The sequence below is a fragment of the Diaporthe amygdali genome (assembly GCF_026229845.1).
Source record: "Diaporthe amygdali strain CAA958 chromosome Unknown NODE_1_length_4327563_cov_65_473760, whole genome shotgun sequence".
Classification (NCBI taxonomy): domain Eukaryota; kingdom Fungi; phylum Ascomycota; class Sordariomycetes; order Diaporthales; family Diaporthaceae; genus Diaporthe; species Diaporthe amygdali.
The window spans coordinates 1097613-1119217 of record NW_026517021.1 but is presented as its reverse complement, the minus strand read 5'-3'; the positions used below and the strand labels follow the sequence as shown (position 1 = coordinate 1119217).

Below are 21605 nucleotides of genomic sequence, written 5' to 3'. Positions count from 1 at the left end.
GTGTAGCCTCTCTAGGGTTCATCACCGTACCTACTCAAAAAAAGATTATTACTGCGGAATACTCATGTATTGTGCTCCTCTAAACGGTGATTTTTGACTACCCGTCTGTCTTGCTTGTCTAGCTAAAGATTATAGGGATGTGCTGGCTTCGGTTTTGCAAGCTCCTCAAGCAGATTTCGTTCATTGAAGGATGTATCGGGCATCGTGGAGTCCTCTGCCATCTAGATTCTCATCATCCGTTAAACCTTGAACCAGCCAGGAAATCATGTGCAGTCTTGAAAGTCTCCTGTGCGGACATGCACAAATTGATCGCGTGGCCAGTTTTGGCAATTCTCTTCCAATTGAATTCGGCGTTGGGGAATATTTCCACCGTTTCTGGGAGCAGGTTACCGCATGCGGCCACGGCTATCGTGGGCGTGCCTTGACCACAAAATGGCTGGTCTTGCTCGCCAGTGATGACCAGGATGCGCCTGGTATAAGCTGGTGCCTTGGTCATCAGAACGTAGGTGCCGATATATTCTCCCGCTGCGACGACGTCTTCCCGCTCCCACCAAATTTGAGCAAGCTCCTGCTCAAAATCTACCTGGTCGTGAACACCGAAGAAGGAGTTGGTTCGGGTTAGCTCGTTAGGTGAAGTCAGCTGCAATGCGACTTAGTATACGTACGTCAACGTGAACGGAAGTAAAACCATAGCACATAAATGGAAATGGACAAAGAGCAAGATGGGAAAAGAATGGTTCTTACGTAGAGTGCAGGCACTGTGCTAGGGAATCTCTCTGGAAAGAGCACCGCGGCAGACTGGGGGTTTTGAAGCGCGATTCCGTAGTACGACGGGAGAATGCGTTTAGTATAGCCGGTAAAGACGCTGATGTTAAAAAGATCCGGATACGTCTGGGCGATGTAAACGCCAAGCACCGATCCATAGGAATTACTGATATACAACAATTCGTCGTACTGCGGGATCTGACCTGTGCTTCCAGACCTGATTTGGTTGGCGAGATCCACATAGAGAGAAGCTCTAGGATCAGTCAGTCTATGAACATAGCAAAATAAATGGCACAAGTTGAGCATTTGCAAGGTATAACGGGAGAATACGGCATGAATGCTGTAGTTCAGATATGGTGTAGCGGCTCTGAAAGCAAGACGGGGATCTCACTCGTATGGGCCTTGAGTATACACTGCGGGATCTGGGTGAGACGACTTGCCGTGCCCTAGGCGGTCCAATTGCAACGTGGGATCTGTCGTAGTTCCGCGAAGTCAGCACACTGAAACTGGTTTCTGGTACTAAACCTGAAGCCAATACTTACAACCTAGGGCATTTGCATAATGTCTCCAGGAGTATATTTCGGGTTTATAACTTTCATACCCTAGCATAGTCAAAGTGTCAACCAATTCAATTATATTTACTAAACTTTCTAATATAATTAAATAGAAAATTTTCAGCTCTTAGTTAAATTAAATTAAATTTTAAAGGCTATTAATATAATTTAGTTAAATATAATAAAAAGAAATGGGTTTTAAAGCAAATATTTTCTAAACACTACACCTTATAAAGCGCACTAATAAATTTAATATATACCTTATAAGGCACAATACTTAAAAAATATCCACCCTAAAATTTAACTTAATAAAAAAAAACATATATAAAATTTAAATCTTCTATAGCTAAATTATATACTTAAATACAATACATATTTAAAAATATTTATATTAATTTATATATACTTTACTTATTTAATTATAAAAAGCAATTAAAAGCTATATTTTTTTAAGTTTATTTATAAATATATACTTAATAAATTAGCCTACTTATAGATATCTAAAACCCTTTTAAAAACTACCTTTTATATAATTTAAACTTAAAGTTTTATTAATTAAAGTAATTACTTATACACTTTAACTAAATATTTAAAAAATTTGAATACTAAATTTCCTTAAATTTATTTAAAAAATTTTAAAATAAGCAAATTTACTAAATTTAAATAAAAATTATTATAATACTTTTATTATTAAAATTACTTTTTATATTAACATTTAATAGTTATTTTTACTATATAAATAACCTAATTTTAAAACAGTTTATAAACTTATAATTTTACTATTTAAAAAATAAATAAATAAAAATAAACTACTAAACTAAGCTAGCACTAATTAGCTTAACTAATAATACTAATATAATCTAATTCTAAATATTAAGTAATAAAAAAATAAAATAAAAAAAAATAATATAATTAATAAATTTAATAAACTTAATAAAATTAATAAATAATAATAAATAATAAAAATATAAAATTAATTAATTAACTAATCAACTCTTTTAATATATAAGTATTAATACTATAAAATTTAACTAAAAACGCTTATTAAATACTAAGTAGCATTTAGCCTATAAAATAATAGTAACTCTTATTATTTAAACCCTTAATATATAAGCTATACTATAACAACTTACTATAAAGTTCTACTTTTAAAATAAATTTAAAAAAATATAACTTAAAAGCATAAATTATTAATTAATATAAGCTAATTTAAAAGCAATAAAACTAATTTAAAGTTTTACTTTACTACACTTTTTTTACTCTAAACTTAACTTATACCAAATATTAAATTTTATTAGTATAAATATTTTAAAATAATAACTATACCTTTTTTAATTAAACAAATATATAACTAAAAATAGCAATAAAAAAACTAGTATTATTAAAAGCAATAGCTATAAAAATAAACTTCCCTTTAATTAATAGCTATATACTTAATTTAAACACTTTAATACTAATAATAATAAACAAATTCCTCTAATAAATTAATTATAAGTCCTTAATCTTTCTTATACTCCTCTTTATTATAGTAATTTATCTTCCTCCTCCTTAAATAAGTATTTGCATAGCTATAAGAAAGCTTATTATTATTATTCTCCTCCTTCTTTTTAAATAAGTAATTATACAGTTATAAAAAGCTAATTTTAACTAATAATTAAAATTTTTCCTTTTAACTAAAAAAAAATTTATTTTTATAAAACAAGCTTACTTATAAATCCATTTTTATATATAACAATTAATAACTATTTAATTTTAATAGTATACTAATAGTTCTTTTATAAAAGTAAATAATAGTTTAGCTATAAGTTAGGATTATAGTTTAAAAAGAGGTTATATTTATGCTTATATAGCACTTACTCCTATACCTAATAAAGCATACTAATAAATTTAATATACAACTTATAAAGCATAAGAGTAAAAATAAAGAATACCTAATATAGCTTAATAAATATAAAAGGCTAAGTTTACTTACTTACAACTTTATAAAAAAAAATTATAAATATAATATAATTTTTTTAATAAAATATATTAAAGCTATAAAATTAAATAATATAAATTGTTTTTATATTAAATATTGCTTTATTATTATAGCAAGTAAAATACTAAAATATATATATTAATATATAAATTAATATATATTACTTAAAATTACTTAAATATATAACTAATAATGTATTATTACTTTAAATAAGTAAAAACTTACTAAAATTATTAATATTTTTATTTATAACTCTTAATATATATTATTTATATATATATTCCTTTATAAAAGTATAATATTAGTAATATAACTTATAAGTATTCTTTTATATATTAAGTTTAAGTACAATATTTAACTTAATATTTCCTAATAATACTCTAATACTTAACTTTATTTATAAAAACTTTTTATAAAAGTTTTTTTTAAGCTTTATTAAAGTATAATATATAAAAAAAGCTTAAAATTAAATATAAAAGTATAAGTATAGTATTAAATTATTATAAAATTAAAAGTAAAAATAAGTATATTATTATTATATACTTAAAAAATCCCTAAACAAACTATATAATTATATATATAAAAAGCTATAAAATATAAAAGTTTACTTTTAATTAAATTATAAAGTTTAAAATAATTAAAAAATAATACTAAAGCTTATTAAAGCTAATATTTAAAAAAAATTATTAATTAAAAATTATAATATTACTTAATACTTATATTTTAATATATATAATAAATAAAAATAAAAAATTATAAATTATATTATTAAGTAATTTAATAAAAATATTTTTTAGTAAAAGTTACTTAATATAGTAATTATTAAAAACTTTTTTTTTATATTATTAAATCTAAATCTTTTTAAACCACTTTCAAATACTTAAATCTTATAATTATAAATATTTATATATATTTTTTATAAATAATAATTTAATTTATAATAATTAAAATATATAAATTTTTAAAAAATAAAATTATTATTATTTTAAATATTATTAATAATAAAATTTATATTACTTTTAATAGTTAGCAATTAAAAAATTATTTATTACTTTATAAAATAATTATTATTTATTTAAATTTAGCTATTTATTTTTAAAAACTAGTTTTTAATATATTAGAAATTACTAAATATTATATTAATAAAAATATTACTATATATATTTATAATATTTTTAAAAAGTTTAAAATTTATTATAAAATTAACTATTTTATTATAAATAACACTAATAATAATAATATAATAATAAATAAATTAAAAAAACTATTAAGCTTTAATAAACTTAATTACTATATTTATTATTTTAAATATATTACTAATCTTATTATAAAAGCTCTTTTATTTAAATTTAACACTTTAATATTTAAAAACTTACTAAGCTTAAACTAAGCTAATATTACAGCTTAATATATTAAATAGTAAAAACATAGCCTTATTAGTAAACTAATATTACTTATTTTTACTATTTACAAATTTAATTATTTAATAAAATTTTTCTTAGCAAAATAAATATTAAATTTTTAAAAATTAAATAATTTAAAAAGTAAAACTTAAATACTACTAAAAATAATTATATATATATTAATATAATAGCTATTTATATTATTTATTATTTATTATACCCTAAAGCTACATTTATTTATTATAATAATCTAGTAATAACAAAATAACTTTTATTATTAAAAATCTTATTAATATATAAAATATATAAAAAAATACTTATATACTTTTTATAATAATATAAAACTATTAAATAGCAATTAAAATATAATTATAGTTATTAATAAAGTTTTTAAAAATATTAAAAATATACTCTTAATATTAAAAAGTAATAATTAATTTTAATAATATTAAAATAGCTTTATTAAAATATTTAATAGCATTTAAAATTATACTTTAACCTTTAAATTCTATTTTAAACATTTTAAAATATAAAAATTAATTATTTTATAATTTCCTAATTTTAAATATTTTTTAATTAATATTAATTTAATTTAAAAAAAGCTTAATAAATATTATATATTACTTAATAAATTACTTATATATTATACTTTTATTACACTTTATTTATTATATAAATAAAAGTATTTTAAAGCTATTTAAGATTATAAGTAGAAGTAAATTTATACTACTAAAGCTGCTATTTAATAGCTTTAAAATAAAGAATATAAGGATAATAGTTATATTTATATATTAATAAAAAAACCTAAAATAAAAAAGAAATAATTACTAAATAAAAAATTTAATATTTATTATAATAAAATATATATTTAATAAAAGCTATTTTTATTACTAATAATACTATTAATATTACTAAAAATATATTAGTTAAATATTATAAATTTAAAAAATAAATATAAATATTAATAGCATAATATTTACTTAATAAATAAGGATATTATTAACTTATTACTTTATTAGTATTAATATTAATACTTTTATTTATAATTATTATAAATAGCTTTAAATATTTTTTTTATACTAATAATAAGTACTAAAGTTAAATAGTTATTTTTATTAGCTAAATATATAATTATAACTCAGTAAAATTAATTTAATATAAATATTATTAGTATTACTTAATTATTTTAATTATAACAACTATAAGGAATAATATAATTTAAATAAAATAATATTGCTTTATTTAAACAGCTAAAGCTATTAAGCTTATAAATATAATAAATAATATAAAAATTAATTAAAAATAATTCTTTAATATTACTATTAAATATAGTTTAAAGGAATAAATAAAAATAAGTAATAGATTTAATTAATTAAACTAAGATAAAAGATCTTTAATAGCAATACTATATACTATATTAACTAAATTACTATGCCTAATAAAGCATATTAACAAATTTAATATACGCCTTATTAAGCACATATATACATAAAACTTAATATTATAAAACCTTATAAACCACAATAAATTTTAATTTTAAATAACTACTCTAATTAAGCTTATATATAAATTAATAATATACTTAACTAAATATATATAAATTAAAATAAGCTATAATTAATATAATTTTAGTTTTTATATATTTTATAAATAAAATATTATAATAACTATTATTTAATAATTTAAAAATAACTCCTTTTAAGTAAACTTATAAAAGTTTATATAATATAAAAATACTAAATACTAATACTTTTTTAATTATTACTTTTTATTAATATATAAATATATTTTACTTAAAACTTTTTAAAAAATAGCTATTAAATAAAAACTAAATACTATACTTAATTAAGTTTATATTTAGTAAAAGCTTTTTAAATATTAATATATAAAACTTATAACCTTATAATATTAACCTTTAATAATAATAAAGCTAAAATTTAAATATAAAAGTAAAAATAATTACTATTTAATATAGCTTTTATAAACTATACTTATATTAAAAGCCCTTTATCTTACTACTAAACTCCCTTTTTAAAAATCTATCCTTTAACTTTTTTTTTTCTTTAAAGCCTCTATACTTATATTTACTAATAAAGTTTAAAGCAATAAGCTTATAATAAAAAGCAGTATATTTAATAAAAAGCTTTATATAAATATAGTATTTTCTTAAAATTAACTACTAACATCCTTTATTCTAATATCTCTCTAATCCTCTTTACTAAATATAAGCTAACTTACTTTAGCTTTATTATAAACCTTTAAAATTTAAAATAAAACTATATAAACTTAATTAATTTTATTAATATTAATATACTTAAAGCTTTTAAAAGCTTTATTTTAATATTAATTAAAAATTAAATAAAAAAAGTAAAAATAAAAAAAAAATAATAAAAGCTAAAATAAATATAATAATTATAAGTATATTAAAAATAACTAAAATATTATTAAAAAAATATACTATTTAAATAAAACTTATAATAATAAAATTTATACTAATAGTTTACTAATAATTAATAAACTTTTAATTATATATACAGTTAGTATAATAATATATAAAAATACTATATTTTAAACTTACCTATATTAAGTTAATAATATAACTGCTCTATAAACTATAACTCTTAATATACTTTTAATATAAATATACCTTAATAATACTAAAAACTTAAATTATAATAATAATACAATTACTAGTATAATATTTAAAGCTATAAGTATTTACTTAATAAAATAAGCTAACTACTAAAAAATAAATAGCTAACAAGTTTTATACCCTTTTAATACTAGTATTATTAAAAAGCTAACTTTAAAAAAAAGCTTACTATACTTTAAAAATAGCAGCCTAAACTACTTACTAAATAATTAAGTTTATAGAAATATTAGTAATATTAATTATAAAGTATACCTAATTAAGTATAAAGCTAATTTAATAATAAAAATAACTAAAAGTATATATATATATATATTAATAAAGCAGAGTAAACTTATATATACCAGCAAGTACTATAATAGCTATAATTCTTATATAACTATATATTAAAATAAATAAACAAATAAATATTAATAATTATATTTAACTCTTTATTTTAATATATATAAATAAAGAATTTAAAAAAAATAAAAAAAAAATTTATTAATATTACTACTATTATTATAATATAATTGTAATTAAAATTATAATTATAAAATCTATTTATAAATAAAGAGTTATATAAAGCTGTATTATTTTATATTAAAATAGCTTATACACTTAATAAAGCATACACCTAAATTTAATATACGCCTTATTAAGCATATAAGCTACTTTAATATATTATAAACTATATAATACTTATAAATACTAAATTGTAATTAACTATAATAACACATTTCTAATACTTAGCAATTAATACTTTAAGCTTAAAACTACTCTAAATACTTAAAATAAACTTAATTAATTTATATTTTTAATAATTATTAATATAATATAGCTATAGCTATAAATAATTATTTCTTTTACCTATATAATATACACCCTATACTATAATTAACGCTATATAATTAAAACTATAATATTAAATTTTTTATTAAAAAATTTAATATAAAAGTAGTATTAATTAATAAAGCTTAGCTACAGCTATAATAAAATACATAATATATTTATTATTAAAACACTACATTAAAAATAAAACAATACTAATATAAAAAGGTTAATAAAAGGCTAAAGTATTATAATACTATTATATTATATTATAAATTTAGCACTAAAAAACATACTTTTATACATAATTCCAAATTACTAAATTAAAAGAGTATTATAAAAAGCTATTTTAATCTTAGCCTTAAAAAAAAATAATTAATAGCTTATTTTAATATATAAAAAAATATATAAAAAAACTTAAAATATACACTACTTAATTTAATCTATTACTTAAGCTAAAAGCTTTAATTATATAAAGCTTCTTATTATTAATTATTAAAATTTTATTATAATACTAGCACTAATTAAACTATATAACGCATTATATAATTTTATACTATTATTATATTTTAAAAAATATATAAGGTAAAGGATTACTAGTTACTTAAAATACTAAAAAATTTAATAATAATCTATTTAAATTAATTTAATTATATCTACTAAACAGCTTAATAGAATAAAGTAAATAAAAGTATTTCTTTAGTAAAATAAATAAAGTTAGTATAAACCTACTTACTCAGTTTAATTAAATTAATCCAGTATAGTTAGTTGACACAATAAGCGTAGTACCTTTTATCAAAGTCAGATTGGACAAATTGCAATAAGAGCTAGGTGAGTTTCACCTCCCATAGCCGACCAGTAGTCTCGATTCGCGGTGATAGAATGAAACATAAGCTGCAGCTTTGTGCTATTTTCGTTTTTAATCGTCGGTTCGCAGTAATATCCGGCAATGGTATCGGTTCCGTTGACTGATTTGGTCGTAAACCACCCACTCACTATATCGTATATAGCGGTTTGTATGAAGGCTGGAGTGGATTGGTTGTAGTGACTTAGATCATAGTCTGAGGGTTATTTAGCATGCCAATGAACGCGGAAGCACAAGTGAATCAGACCTTGAGGTATACATACTTTCGGCAGCACCCGACAAAGTGAATGCAACTTCATGGCAGCTAGGATCCCTCAGTTTGTGGTTCTTGTGAGCAAGACAAGAGATTGGACGAACGCAACGTCTTGACCCTGCGGACAAGTCTGTTCGTGCGTAATAAGAGCTGATGGGACCTACCTGGCATTTTGAGCCGAGGCAATGGCTGCCAGCGTTAGGCCAGTGATGACTGAAAAGACTGAGGAAGTTGATTGAAATTTAGCGGCTGCCATTTTGCATGCGTAACTGCCAGTTCTAGATAGAAGAGTCCTTTAAACTAGTATGCCTCAAGAAGCTCCGTGTCATAGTACGGCATTGAGATAAATAGTGCGCACCAAATGGCTCCAAGACGAGCACCGCCGCCCAAATAATGGTCAAAAAATGTGTGTGCCTCCGCCAGGATCCCAAACGTTATTTTCTTTTTTACTTCGGGTGCGAAAGTAAAAAAGGGCAACGTTTACTGGCGGGGTTGTATGAGGTTATACCAAGGGGGTAATTGATTTGCGCGACATAGGCGACCCAGCGGTGATGCCTGACTCGGGGTATCGAGCGTATAACCCGGGCACGAGCAAATGCACATGTGCTATTCGCTCGTCATTACAAGCTGTACACATGAATCCTGATTGTCTGGCCTGAAATGCTGCATGTTAAAGTTTAGTCTATTCGAGCCGGCAATTGCTAGGTACCGTCGGCCCCACGTGTTCACAGCGCATGCGTTGGAGTGTTATAGGCACGTTGCCTCCTGGGGTAAGCGAATACTACAATGATGGAGCACAAGGACTTAACAATCAGCATTACTGAGACACAATTGAGTTGCGTAATCTCATTGTGATCGGGCATTCGGAACATCTCCTCCCAAGATTCATGCTAATTGGTGAGAGTGCGCCCGAGGCAAACAACCGATGTCATGTTGAGGGTGAAAATCTCAAATCGGGACCGTCCATAATCGGAGACCGATGAGCGTACTGAAGCCGACGTTGGCCCAAATCACGGTATATTGCCGTTAATCGTGGATTTACAATTTTTAGTAGCTGGAGATCTGCCGAGAAGACTATACATACTGGCTACGGGGTGCAGCATGGGTGGACACAAGCTTTGCTTGTCTCGGTAGGTCACTTTCCCCAGCTAAGCCACAGTGAAGTGAGATACTCGCCAACCACACTCCCCCGGAAGTATTAACCATATGAAGTACTTGAGAAGCAAATTTTCCTGATAGGGCAGCTGTTTGACGCCGTCGAGACTATTGGAAACAAAAGGAAAAGCCGACCATTTGGCCCTTGGTGTAGTCATGGCTTGTAGTTGCCAGCTTTCAATGTTCTGGAACGCGTAATACTAAATATTGATTAAGTAAAGTCTTGTTGAGTAAGTTCATCTGAAATCGTGAGCTAGTCTTATGAAGGATTCGTTCGTTACGGCGTTTCGAGTAGCGGCTACGACTTCGATGGCACTTCTAAATGTCCATGACTGCTATGTGTATCATCCCAATTAGAAAGTTCGCTTGACATCTTTTGCCCTGATGCTAGCATATCTTCTATTAAGGAGCGGCGTGATTGACAGGTCTGCTACTATGACGAACAGATGTTTTAGGGTGGAAAATTATCAGGAGGTGTCCGCGGAGGGACCGGAGGAATTGGCTGTATTTGGTCGATCGAAATGGACAACCCTACTCTACTCTGTTATCAAAATCTCACAATTCTCTGTATGCTCTGCACAAGTGGTCGATACGAGTTATATACAATGTCATCTACTATTATAAAACTTATGGTCCAAATTCAGAACTCATTCGACTGTGGTGTTCAGAATGATTCCTAATGCAGATCCGCGTAGACACACATCCTGGGCTTAATATCAATTGTTTCATTGAACATGGTCACAATATGTCAACAAGTGCCGGCAGCCTGCAGTTGACCTTACTGCTTCAGAATCGAGATCCCAATACGGATCTGCCTTCTCACTAATACTCAAACGTTGTTTGGTGAGCGGAAGTAAAGGTCGAAGCGGACGTGCCCGGGGGTCGGGGGGTTAAATGAAGACGCGAATTATCTCGGTGATCTCATTGGTGTCTTAAATCAGAGACCCAGTGGGAAGGGGCTTCACCGAAATCGGTGTCGTTTGTTGCGAGGACACGACCTTTGCTTGCACTGTGGAGATTAATGAAATCGGTCTACGCGAGTCGAGTATTGATGACGGTGAGCATTCTCGTCCTCAAGTATTCGGTGAGTGCTGGAATGATTTCGGCTCCGGGTTCTAACTTTCTGGCTGTATAATAGACAGATTGACTATGTGCATCACAACCGTGCAAGGTGCTTCAGTCCCCATTCTCAACGTCGAATGTCATGCATATCACCTACGGTGGGAGAAAATCCATGCCCAGGCAACCTGCATGCTTCCAAGACGGAAAGCACGGAAGAGTTGTTGTGAAAAGTGGCCCAACAGACTGGGCATCTGAGCTGTCACTCGATTCATGTTTACGGCAAGGTTCCCCCATGGAATGATGCGTGGTTTGTTCTATTGTAGTTCTGCACTATAATTGTCTCCACTCAGGTCCACACCTAGAAGAGTCGAGCATGTTACGGTAATGCGGAGGATGTGACGATCGGCAATATGGCTCCACTGGTCTTCTTACGATGAGGTGAGTGATATCAAACAACGTCATCCAGGCGAGGGGTATCGAGCATCGGCTCGATTCTGAGATTGGCAGGTCCTGCCATGCGTTCCTGAATACTGCAGGAGCAATAAACTCTGAGCGCTTAGTCTTTCTGGCACCGGATAAGCCGTCTATGTCAGTTTAACACGTTACCAGGAGGATCTCGAAGAGGCTCATGCCTATGTGTGAGTGAGCTTTAATGACTACATTAGCCTATGCACTAATCTTTGATAGGAAACAAGCACTCAGAGTACCGAAAAAGAGTGTCGGCACTTAAGCGTTGCGTGGAGGATTCAGGGAACAAGCCTGTCGGAGCTGAGATGTCTGACAGCAATAAGCATTTTGTTTGATGATCTACGAATTGACACACCTAATATTAGACTATCACAATCCATAACTGGACTAAAATCTGCTAACCAGCTAGATATTCGTTCAATCTGCGCGCGGACATAGCTAGACTGACCTACATGCTTAAGCAGCCGACTCACATGATATGTCAAGGCCTTCCCCCTTCAAATCCGTTAATAGAGTTAACAAAAGCGGTCGGATTTCATTCGTCTTTTGACAAGCTTAGCTCGTTGTTCTGTTTGTGTCAAATTTGAGTAGACACAATCGTCTTGTGTGTGGATCTGCAGAAGTTTCATTTCACTAGGAGGAGCGCATCACTTTTGCAACTGTTATTGGAATTTTGTGACGCTTTTGTATTCATGACCGAGAGTGCAGGTATATATGCCAACACCAACTTCCTTCACAAAGAGAGACTTTCATATTCAATCCCTTCTTCCAAGTTTTTCCAATCCTTCTCAGAAACTGATATCATAATAACGCCACTGCGGTGCCCGCTGCTGAATTTCACAACGGCTTTAACCGAGCTTGGAGGGGGTGTAGCTCTGGTCGGGAGTAACCACTGTGCCGGCCTGGACCTGCTTGTCGGTGTAGGCAGGGTAAACGATCAGACCCGCAGCGTAGTCGACAACAGCGAAGGTGGTGAAGCCGTTGCCGGGGCCGAATTGGCCAGACCAGCCGGAGGTGACGGTGTATGCGCCGCAGGTGACTGGGCCTCCGTTGGTCTGCGAGGCTGGGGGTCCCTTAACGACCTCAGTGCAAGGGGTGGTGGTCGATCCGTTGTTGATGCCGAAGGTCCAGGTGGCAGTCGTGTCAGCGGCGTCGACGACACGCTGCAGGCTGGTGATGGTCCATGTTGTGGCCTGGGCCATCATGGAGACGGCCTCAGCCCTGGGCTCGAGAGGAGCGGCCAGGGAGCCAGCAGAGAGGAGGGCCGAGAGGAGGAAGGTGGTGAACTGCATTTTGATTATGGTATTATAATTACGATCTCGGTGTAGAGTTCGGGGTCGAGCAGTATAAGGTCTTGAAGAGTGAGGTGGTTATGATAGTGTCGGATGAGGTGAACAGCTCAATAAGTCCACTCAGCAGAGCAGCCTCGACCTTATATAGGCATCGCGATCTTGGCGGAGTAGACGGTTGTTCAAGACATGCATATCATGAACGCAGCCTCAGACCAGCGATGAGGGCTTACCGTCACTTCCGTTCTCCAACGTCGTCATGGCTCGTACCCGACTCCGAATGATCCTCGTTACAGTCTCCCCACTGAGCAGATGTCAGCTGTTCGCAAAAGCATGGTGGGTCAGGTGGTCGAAGAGAGGATACCCCAGGCTGCCATCGCGTAAAGAGCCGCGGCAGTGTGCGTTCCTGGCGGCAGACGTTGAACCTTGGATCGGCATAGCTCCGAGGACCCGAGCTCGTATTCACCTCCGGCTTCCGTGTTGTGTGGAGTAGGGTGCCAACGCTAGAGACAACCCGCCAATCCTACGTCAGATTTTGGGGAACTCCTTTGTTCTCGTATGTAAGCTTAATCTGGGTGGATCTTCGCCTCCGTTGCTTGGCGCTCGGCTTGCTGGAAATAGGAACAAGGCGGAGTGGGCGAGATCGATTCTGGGGGGTTGGGTTCCAAACTGACGTTACACGTCTGACTTTCACGGCAAAGGGCGTCGTCGTGTCGTATTTCTTTTCTCACCGATCAATGCAATATCGAGCCCTATAATGAAATTGCAGAGACAGAACATATGGGGTGCATGAAACGTTCCATTAAGCTACATCGTTAATAGGTTGCCTTCAATGCATGTCTTTCACTTCTGCATAAGCGCTCATGTAAGGTGCCTACATCCAACATGCCTCATCAAACTTTGGCTCAACAGATTCTGTTGATCATCAGGGGTTTGCTGCCAGGCTACTGCTAGCGAGGGCTTTTCTTGAGGTCATTGTCGCGCCTCTACATACAGCATATGCAGAGACGCGGGTGACTCCACATGGCCATCGATCGATCATGCCCCCTCACGTTCCTACATCGTATTTCGCCTTGATGATGCCAGAATGGCACATCAGGATATTCGAAATGCCACGGGACGCTGCCACAACGCCTGTTCAGGTGAGGAGTTTCAGCCACGCCACGCCACAACAACTGATGATGTGTTGCTGATGTGGGAAATAAGTCGATGTTGTGTCACTGGGCCAACCAAAGATCGTAGAGCTCTAGACTTCACATCAAACCATTGAGATATGTCTCGACTTTCAGCCATCTTAGGGAGCTGACATCTGGATCAGTACTGATTCCCTTCCCCGAGCTCTGACGATGAAGGCATGGATGGTTGTCAATCATACTCGTGCTTTCTGACATCATATACACCTGTGCTGTCGACACGCCTCGCATGTGTCTTAGTCGCGTCTGAAATAAGAGTCAAGTCTCAGCCCATCCACACGACCTGGGCGGAAACACCGCCCGAGCGGTTCACGGTCGCCCTTGTTTGCGCGGAATCTGAATGACACGTTGACATCACCTGCACTGGCAGACTCCACACGGGACTGGGTCCGCTCAAATGCAATCCTATCAGCCTTCTTACCGTAATGTGGATTCCGAGCTCCAGACCACGGCGTTGCCTCCCTAATGTTGCTGCTTCAGGCTCCCTTTGTCTTGCATTAGGGCTCTAGGTGCGCTGGCATGGAGTTGTCGATTCATGTCCTGAGCGAACCCCTGAAATCCTCATCTTAGGCCAATTCAACAAATGCTCCTGCTGTGTGGGTACTACAAGGGTATGTGTACGCAAAAACTAATGCATCCAAGCCGATCATCCGAATCCTCCTCGCCAGCTTTCTATTCGGCCTGAATCAAGATTCAGTCTACGTGAAATGTGTCGCACCGATCAAAATTGCAGGAGAGCGAGTTGCTGGAAATGTCTGAGATCAAGACTTCGTTGACTCGGTGGCTTAGCATAGAGCCTTTCTTTGACAGTAAGGACTTCACAGTAGCACATGGCTGGGTCATGCATTCAAGTCATTAGTGTGAGACTTTGCTTGCGATTGTTAGGTCGGAAGAGCTCCTCGATGTCCGGCAGGAAATTACTCGAGGACTGGCAACTGCACGGAATATGGCGCCATGGAGAGTCACTGCTAAGTGCCTCATAGCTAGAGGGTTATCAAGGTCTCGTTTGGAAGCCCAAATTTCGAGTTGATTGCTGGGGAAACCTACGTTGGTGTTGAGGGAAGGCATAAAATGTATTCAAAGTCATTGATCGCCAGAGGTCGGGAACAGCCTTCGCCTGAGGAAAGAGCTCTTGATTTATTGCATCGCTTGTAGGAGATATCGCGGTATATGGGAGAGCATTCCAATGTCCAGCCTTGAACTTAAACGCCAGCCTGTCAGCTCCTGTTGCTTGTAATACCCCTGAATGTTTAGAACAAAAGCATAGTTTGACGTGACGTACCTTGTAGTGTCTGAACTTCGGTCTTTTGTGCAAATAGCAGTTGAAGCCCTCGTGAAATGTGTAAAGAGAACACGGCAAGCAAAAAGAACATGCTTTGTCGCCGATATTGCGGTCGTCTATCTCAGACTTTGCATCGGATTCGCGTTCCAAGTTCGCGAAACAAAGACACATTCGCATGATCGATATCGAAAACTTGCGATTTCCGTCTCTGCAGCATGAGAATCGAGCTCGCACAGGGCCATAAACTGTGCTAGACGAAGGATGCACTGGATGTATTTGATCATTCGTAGTTGAGGGGAGAATGGTAATCACGGCGACGGGAATGGGAAGAGTTTTGTAGAAAGTGATGAAGCATACTCCAATTGCCTTGGATTATATTCGGCGGGTTGCCGGTGTATGCAAGTGCATTCATGGAAATAATGTCAATTGCATGTCTTTTCGTGCTACCGGATATAATACAAGCTAGTAATTCTCTCCCGGTCAACTATACCGATAATGCTTAGCCATCTATGTAGTCTTGATTCGCAGGCTATACCACCCGCTTTTTAGCACAGAAGAAAAGGAATGTATTAGTTCTTGTTTGAAGTTTTTGTAGTCGCAATTTCCCGGGCCCTGAGCCTCTAGATTTACCATGAGCACCAGTATCGAGCATGCCTAAAGAATGCTGAACGTGGAATACACGCTTTCAAGAGACACCTTTAGCAGCTCAACAAGGTGCCACAAGGATGTGGGATCTCAAGCAGCACATGCGGTATCATGCAGCTCGGACTTCGGCGCGTGAGTGCTAGTAAAACTTGAAATGGCACGGAAACGGACTATGCTCCGAGTGGACTTGAGCAAAATCGGGTATTGACTTGGACACCAACTGCAGCCTTCAAGAGTCGTCCTAAATGAAGCTCTGCGCTTCAGGCGGAAAATTGTTGTGTTTCATCTATTATTTGAAGACATGTCAAGAGCTGACCATGCGTTCGTTTCAGGTCGTCTACAGCAATACCGAACTGACGGTGCGTTATAAACAAGAGGTCTGTTGGATGCGAAAGTAAGGTTTGGCCCATGATATCGATACAAAAGACGAGTTTCGTACACAACCCGGCAGTGTTGAGACTCCCTGTTGCGCGCGGGACAGAAGGCAGTCGAATTTTCGATGATTTTTTTTGATGTCCTAATCACGAAGCAATACTGTAATGTTTTTAAATGGGGCGCGCTTGATGCCAATACATGCGGTGCTTGTATTTCCGGCTTCGAGGGCCTTTAGCCCGAAAAAGCGCGGCTGACCTCTTCCGAATACAGCTCAATACAACCAAGCGGGCAAATTGACGAGGATGCAGAGCGCCAAGGACGGTCCGGACTGCCAATGGTCATGTCAGGTCGGAAGAAAGCATACTTTTATTGCGAAGCCACCTCGTGTACTTCAACGTACGCGGGGGCAACTACTCCATGCAGCTTTTGAGGGAGGCATCGTCTGCTGACTACTATAAATGAAAACCTTGTAGTCCGTACTGGCGAAAGGTTCACTCCACAACATCACGGCCTGCGGATAGATAAGCTCTGGCCCAGACCGATTCCGATGTTCAAAACCTTATAATTCGTGTCTTCAGACTCTCATTTCCGTGTTTCCTCGAAGGTGGGCGCATCTTCGCGAACGACCCACATTTACTTGTCTGTTTGCTTCGCTTCGCGACCGTTGAAGATGGCCTTCAAGTTATTCTGGCTGGCGTCATTGCTTACTGCTGTCACCGCAGCAGACGTGCCGGTTTATGGGCAATGTGGTGGCACTGGATACACGGGGTCTACGACTTGTGCTCAAGGATCGGTCTGCACATCGTATAATTCCTATTACTGTGAGTGACAGCTGAATTGAGCTCTGCGTTGATGTTGGACTGATGTTGTGATTCGAAATGCAGCTCAGTGTGTTCCAGGAACATCATCGGCAGCCGTGAGCTCAACCACTTCTAAGGTGTCAACGACGACAAGCTCCATCAAAACAGTCACGACTTCTACGGCAGCACCCAGCAGTGCACCCTCAGGAACTCAGTATATGATCACTTTGTCAGTATTTTAAACAGCCCAGACTTGTCCCACTTTGCTCATTCTAGAACCAGCGGAGACTCGTACTCGCAGACCGGATTCGACATCAACGGTACTAAACCATCAGCTAGCAACCCCATCGGTAACCCAGCTTTACCCGGGTATACAGCTTCCGGCGGTCTCAACTGGGTGGGAATGTTGGCGTCACAATTGAAAGTCTCAAACCTTCTGGCGTACAACTTTGCGTACGGTGGCGCGACTACCGACTCGAGCCTCGTTACGCCATACGATCCCAGTGTTAAAAGCTTCGTGGACCAAGTTGGCGAATTCAGCAGTTCCCTCGCGTCTCACCCATCGTATGCTCCCTGGACCGCGGCGAATACCCTTGTGGGAGTGTGGATCGGCGTCAATGACGTCGGCAACACGTACTGGCTCAGCAATGTCGACGATGTTATCAAGGCCGTTATTGCTCGGTACTTCGAGCAGCTGCAGATAATCTACAACGCTGGCGCGCGAAACTTCTTCCTGCTGAGCGTTCCACGTGAGTTTCAGCCCCCATTTCACCGTCAGAAAACTTCAATAGAACTACGCTGACAATGCCTGGAAAGCGATCCAATACACGCCCATGATGTTGCAGCAATCATCGAGCGCAAGAGACTCTGAGGCAGCCGTGATCACGAAATACAACCAGATGCTAACGTCCAGCCTTGCGAACTTCACGTCGACGAATAGCGGAGTTAAGGCGAAAATCATCGATACGACGACCCCTTTCATGACCGCCATCAACAACCCCACGGCATATGGGGCGCCAAACGCCACTTGTTACAACGCAGATGGAAAGAGCTGCTTGTGGTTTAACGATTATCATCCCGGCTACGCTATCAACGAACTGGTGGCTCAGGCGGTCGCGAATGCATGGAAGGGCAGTTTCTTCTAGTTCGAGGCAGAAGGAGATATGGAAATGTGGTGTGGGACATCTCCAATGGGTCTCTAGCTACTTCGTATCATTGCTACCATCTCTAAGTAGATGGACAGGAAATAAGATTCGACCTTGAAATAATCTTGCTTGAATGTAAATGTGAATGTGTTGATGCGGTATGTGACAAGTGTATCATGTACATTGACGACTCTTTTCTACTATGTTCAGAAATATACAAGAAGCTTCGAATCTAAAGAATCACCACCTATATCCATACTCCCCTTTAAAACCTTCTATACCTAATCATGCAAGTTAAAAACCCCTAGTAACGGCGGCGGATAACGCGGCCCATGCTGTCCCTCTTCCTCCTCTTGCAGGGGGCAGCATCGTCGGCACCCGTGTCCGGAGAGCTGCCGGTGGCGACATCGAAGGCGGCAATCTTCTCGGCCGCGTGCTCAGCAACAACCATGATGATGGCCTGTGTGTTTCCAGTGGGCAGGTCGGGGTGGATCGAGGCATCGACGACGAAGAGGTTGTCGGTGCCGTAGACCCTGGTGTCGGTGTCGACGACGCTGGTTCCGTTGCTCCGCCCGTCATCGGTGCCCATCTTGGTGGTGCCGACCCAGTGGTCACCCGAGATCAGGCTGTCGGCGAGGATGGAGTCAGGGGTGGAGCTCGCGTCGAGAGCCATGGTGGAGGCGATGGAGCCGTTGCTCTTGGTGGTGACGTCCATCCACCACTGGATGAAGTCGGAGAAAGCAGCCCTGTCCGCCTCGTCCACCAGCCATGGCTTCACGTTCAGGACGGTGTTGCCGCCGGCAGTGATTCCGAGCTCGCCGGTGGAGGTGGTGCCGTGGGTTAGGAAGGCCTTGATGGTGACCGTGCCGTCCTTCATGGAGCTGACAGTTCCCTGCAGGTAACGCTCGCGGCCATCAGTGCCGTTGACGGATGTCCACAGGTGCATCCTCTGCGCGGCCTGGGTAAGGACACCGGAACCTTGCTTATAGAGCGCCACGTCGGACTCGACGGGGTCGGTCGCAATGCTGTCGTACTTGTAGGCGGTGTAGTTGGCGGAGGTCTTGAACTGCAGAGGAGCCTGGGCGTGATCCTTGAGGCCGTGGCCAACAGGAAGGTCGATCCAGTCGGCCTCGTCAGGCAGCTTGACGCCAGTCGTACCACCCTGGACAATCTTCAGGGCATCAGACCTGCCGATGCCAGAGTTCCAGAGGACTCTAGGAGTGGACAGGGCGCCGGCGGCGAGGACGACCTTGCCACCTTCCTTCAGGTTGATGATCTGCTGGCTGCCATCCTCGAGCTCGGCAAGGACACCAGTGACGCTGCTGCCAGTGCGCTTAACTTGGATGACCTTAGTGCCGAGCTTGAGGGTGAAGTTGTCGAGGTCCTCAGCGAAGGGCATGTAGGTCCTGGCAGGGCCGGCACGGAGGTTGTTGGTGATGGACCAAGCGGGTCGAGAGTAGACCATGTGCTTCTCGTTGGGTGTCTCGATGGAGTCAACGTTGGTCCAGCCTTGCGCGTCCAGGTAGGAAGACACAACTGAGTAGGCCATGTCGTCGTAGTGCTTTCCGTCAGCAGAGGGCTGAGTGGTACCGGGGTTGCGGGAGTACAGGCGGTCAGCGGCCTTGCTCACATCGCTCGAGGACCATCCCGCGGGCCAGTTCTCAAAGTCGTGCGCAGGAGGGCGGATGAAGTTCTCTCCGTTGATGGAGCTAGATCCTCCCAGAAGACAACCAGCCATCGAGGCGGTGTCACTGCACACCTTGGTGCCGGGAATGGCAGACAGGCTGCTTCCAAGGGCGGGGATATCATATGGAGTCAGGGTGTTGTTCCATTCCAGACCCTCTTCGGACCCGAGTGCGACGGTGTTAGCTGGACCACGCTCGATCAGGAGGACGCTTGAACCAGACTCGGCAATACGCTCAGCAGCGATGATACCAGCAGGGCCACCACCAACGACAATCACGTCGTAGGTCACGTTGGAGGTGGTGGGAGCAGCGGCAGTGGCGTTGCCAGCCACTGGTGTGGTTGAGTTGCTGCCGGCTCCTGGCGTAGGTGTGGCAGCCGCGGAGGCCCACGAAGCCCAAGTCTCGAATTTGGCTGACTGAGCATCAGCAGCTGGGACTCCGTACAGTCCAAATCCGGCATCGTGGTAAGGCAGGTCGCTGGTGGGGTCGGAGGGAGTTGTAGGGTCTGAAGAAGAAAGTGCCCATCCGAGCACAGGTGTCTCGTCTGTCGCCTTGAACGATGTTGTACCACCCACGATACATCCCTCGCAGAGGAAAGTGAAAGAGAAATGGGTGCTGTTGACGAATGTTCCGTTGGCGATCGGCAGTGCGCTGACCTCGGTGGCGTCGTAGACAGCTGGATTGGCATATGCACTGGCGGTTCGGAAAGTGCTGACGACCTCCTCTCCGTTGGCCCAAGCAACGAGCAGGAGGTGGTTTAACATGCTCCCGGCTAGCGAAACAGCTCCCCATCCTCCTGTCTTGCTGATTGGCACCACAAGCTGTCCGATAAAGTCTGACTCGATCGTCTCGGGAAGAGCAATACCGAAGGTAAACTGGCCACCGTTGGCAGAGTATTGTTGGAAGTCAATGCCAGTCTTGGGATCGGTGTATGCGGCTGATGTCGTAGCCGCTGTCACCATGCGGACGAGCCCGGCAAGGGCCGCCGCCGAGCCTATAAGTGTAGAACGCATGGTTGTGTACTTGTCCAGGTGCTAGAAGTTGTATGGGTATTGGTAAGATAGAGATTGAAGCTGACAGATCCTAGCTCTGTCGTGATGGATGAATGAATGAATGTGTTAATGAATGTAAAGCCAGGCAGATGCTCTGACGAGAAAAAAACGAAAGACAACACCGAGCTTGCGGTGACTTCAAAGGATGCAATCCAACTCAAGATGGTGCTGCTCAA

General features: G+C 37.2%; 6 protein-coding genes across 6 annotated transcripts; 2 read left to right on the top strand and 4 right to left on the bottom strand.

Annotated features, from left to right (window-relative positions):
• Window positions 1-232: 232 nt before the first annotated feature.
• Window positions 233-1374, bottom strand: J7T55_005905 (uncharacterized protein; the record flags this gene model as incomplete). The annotated part of the gene is made up of 4 exons (XM_053138454.1): window positions 233-640; window positions 745-1018; window positions 1157-1238; window positions 1308-1374. The coding sequence occupies 4 exons, from the start codon at window positions 1372-1374 to the stop codon at window positions 233-235; spliced, it is 831 nt and encodes a 276-aa protein (XP_053000675.1).
• Window positions 1375-8961: 7587 nt separating this feature from the next.
• On the bottom strand, window positions 8962-10591 carry J7T55_005904 (uncharacterized protein; the record flags this gene model as incomplete). The annotated part of the gene is made up of 6 exons (XM_053138443.1): window positions 8962-9221; window positions 9289-9329; window positions 9443-9500; window positions 9757-9833; window positions 9903-9941; window positions 10482-10591. 6 exons carry the CDS (start codon window positions 10589-10591, stop codon window positions 8962-8964), a joined length of 585 nt encoding a protein of 194 aa, XP_053000674.1.
• A 363-nt stretch (window positions 10592-10954) lies between these two features.
• On the top strand, window positions 10955-11796 carry J7T55_005903 (uncharacterized protein; the record flags this gene model as incomplete). Its single annotated transcript, XM_053138432.1, has 4 exons — window positions 10955-11000; window positions 11206-11276; window positions 11383-11517; window positions 11605-11796. 4 exons carry the CDS (start codon window positions 10955-10957, stop codon window positions 11794-11796), a joined length of 444 nt encoding a protein of 147 aa, XP_053000673.1.
• Window positions 11797-12811: 1015 nt separating this feature from the next.
• J7T55_005902 (uncharacterized protein) lies at window positions 12812-13255 on the bottom strand (the record flags this gene model as incomplete). Its single annotated transcript, XM_053138421.1, has 1 exon — window positions 12812-13255. One exon carries the CDS (start codon window positions 13253-13255, stop codon window positions 12812-12814), a length of 444 nt encoding a protein of 147 aa, XP_053000672.1.
• Window positions 13256-16452: 3197 nt separating this feature from the next.
• On the top strand, window positions 16453-18692 carry J7T55_005901 (uncharacterized protein; the record flags this gene model as incomplete). The annotated part of the gene is made up of 7 exons (XM_053138409.1): window positions 16453-16504; window positions 16705-16731; window positions 17018-17089; window positions 17470-17568; window positions 17632-17776; window positions 17830-18296; window positions 18364-18692. 7 exons carry the CDS (start codon window positions 16453-16455, stop codon window positions 18690-18692), a joined length of 1191 nt encoding a protein of 396 aa, XP_053000671.1.
• Window positions 18693-18996: 304 nt separating this feature from the next.
• On the bottom strand, window positions 18997-21390 carry J7T55_005900 (uncharacterized protein; the record flags this gene model as incomplete). Its single annotated transcript, XM_053138398.1, has 1 exon — window positions 18997-21390. One exon carries the CDS (start codon window positions 21388-21390, stop codon window positions 18997-18999), a length of 2394 nt encoding a protein of 797 aa, XP_053000670.1.
• Window positions 21391-21605: the final 215 nt, after the last annotated feature.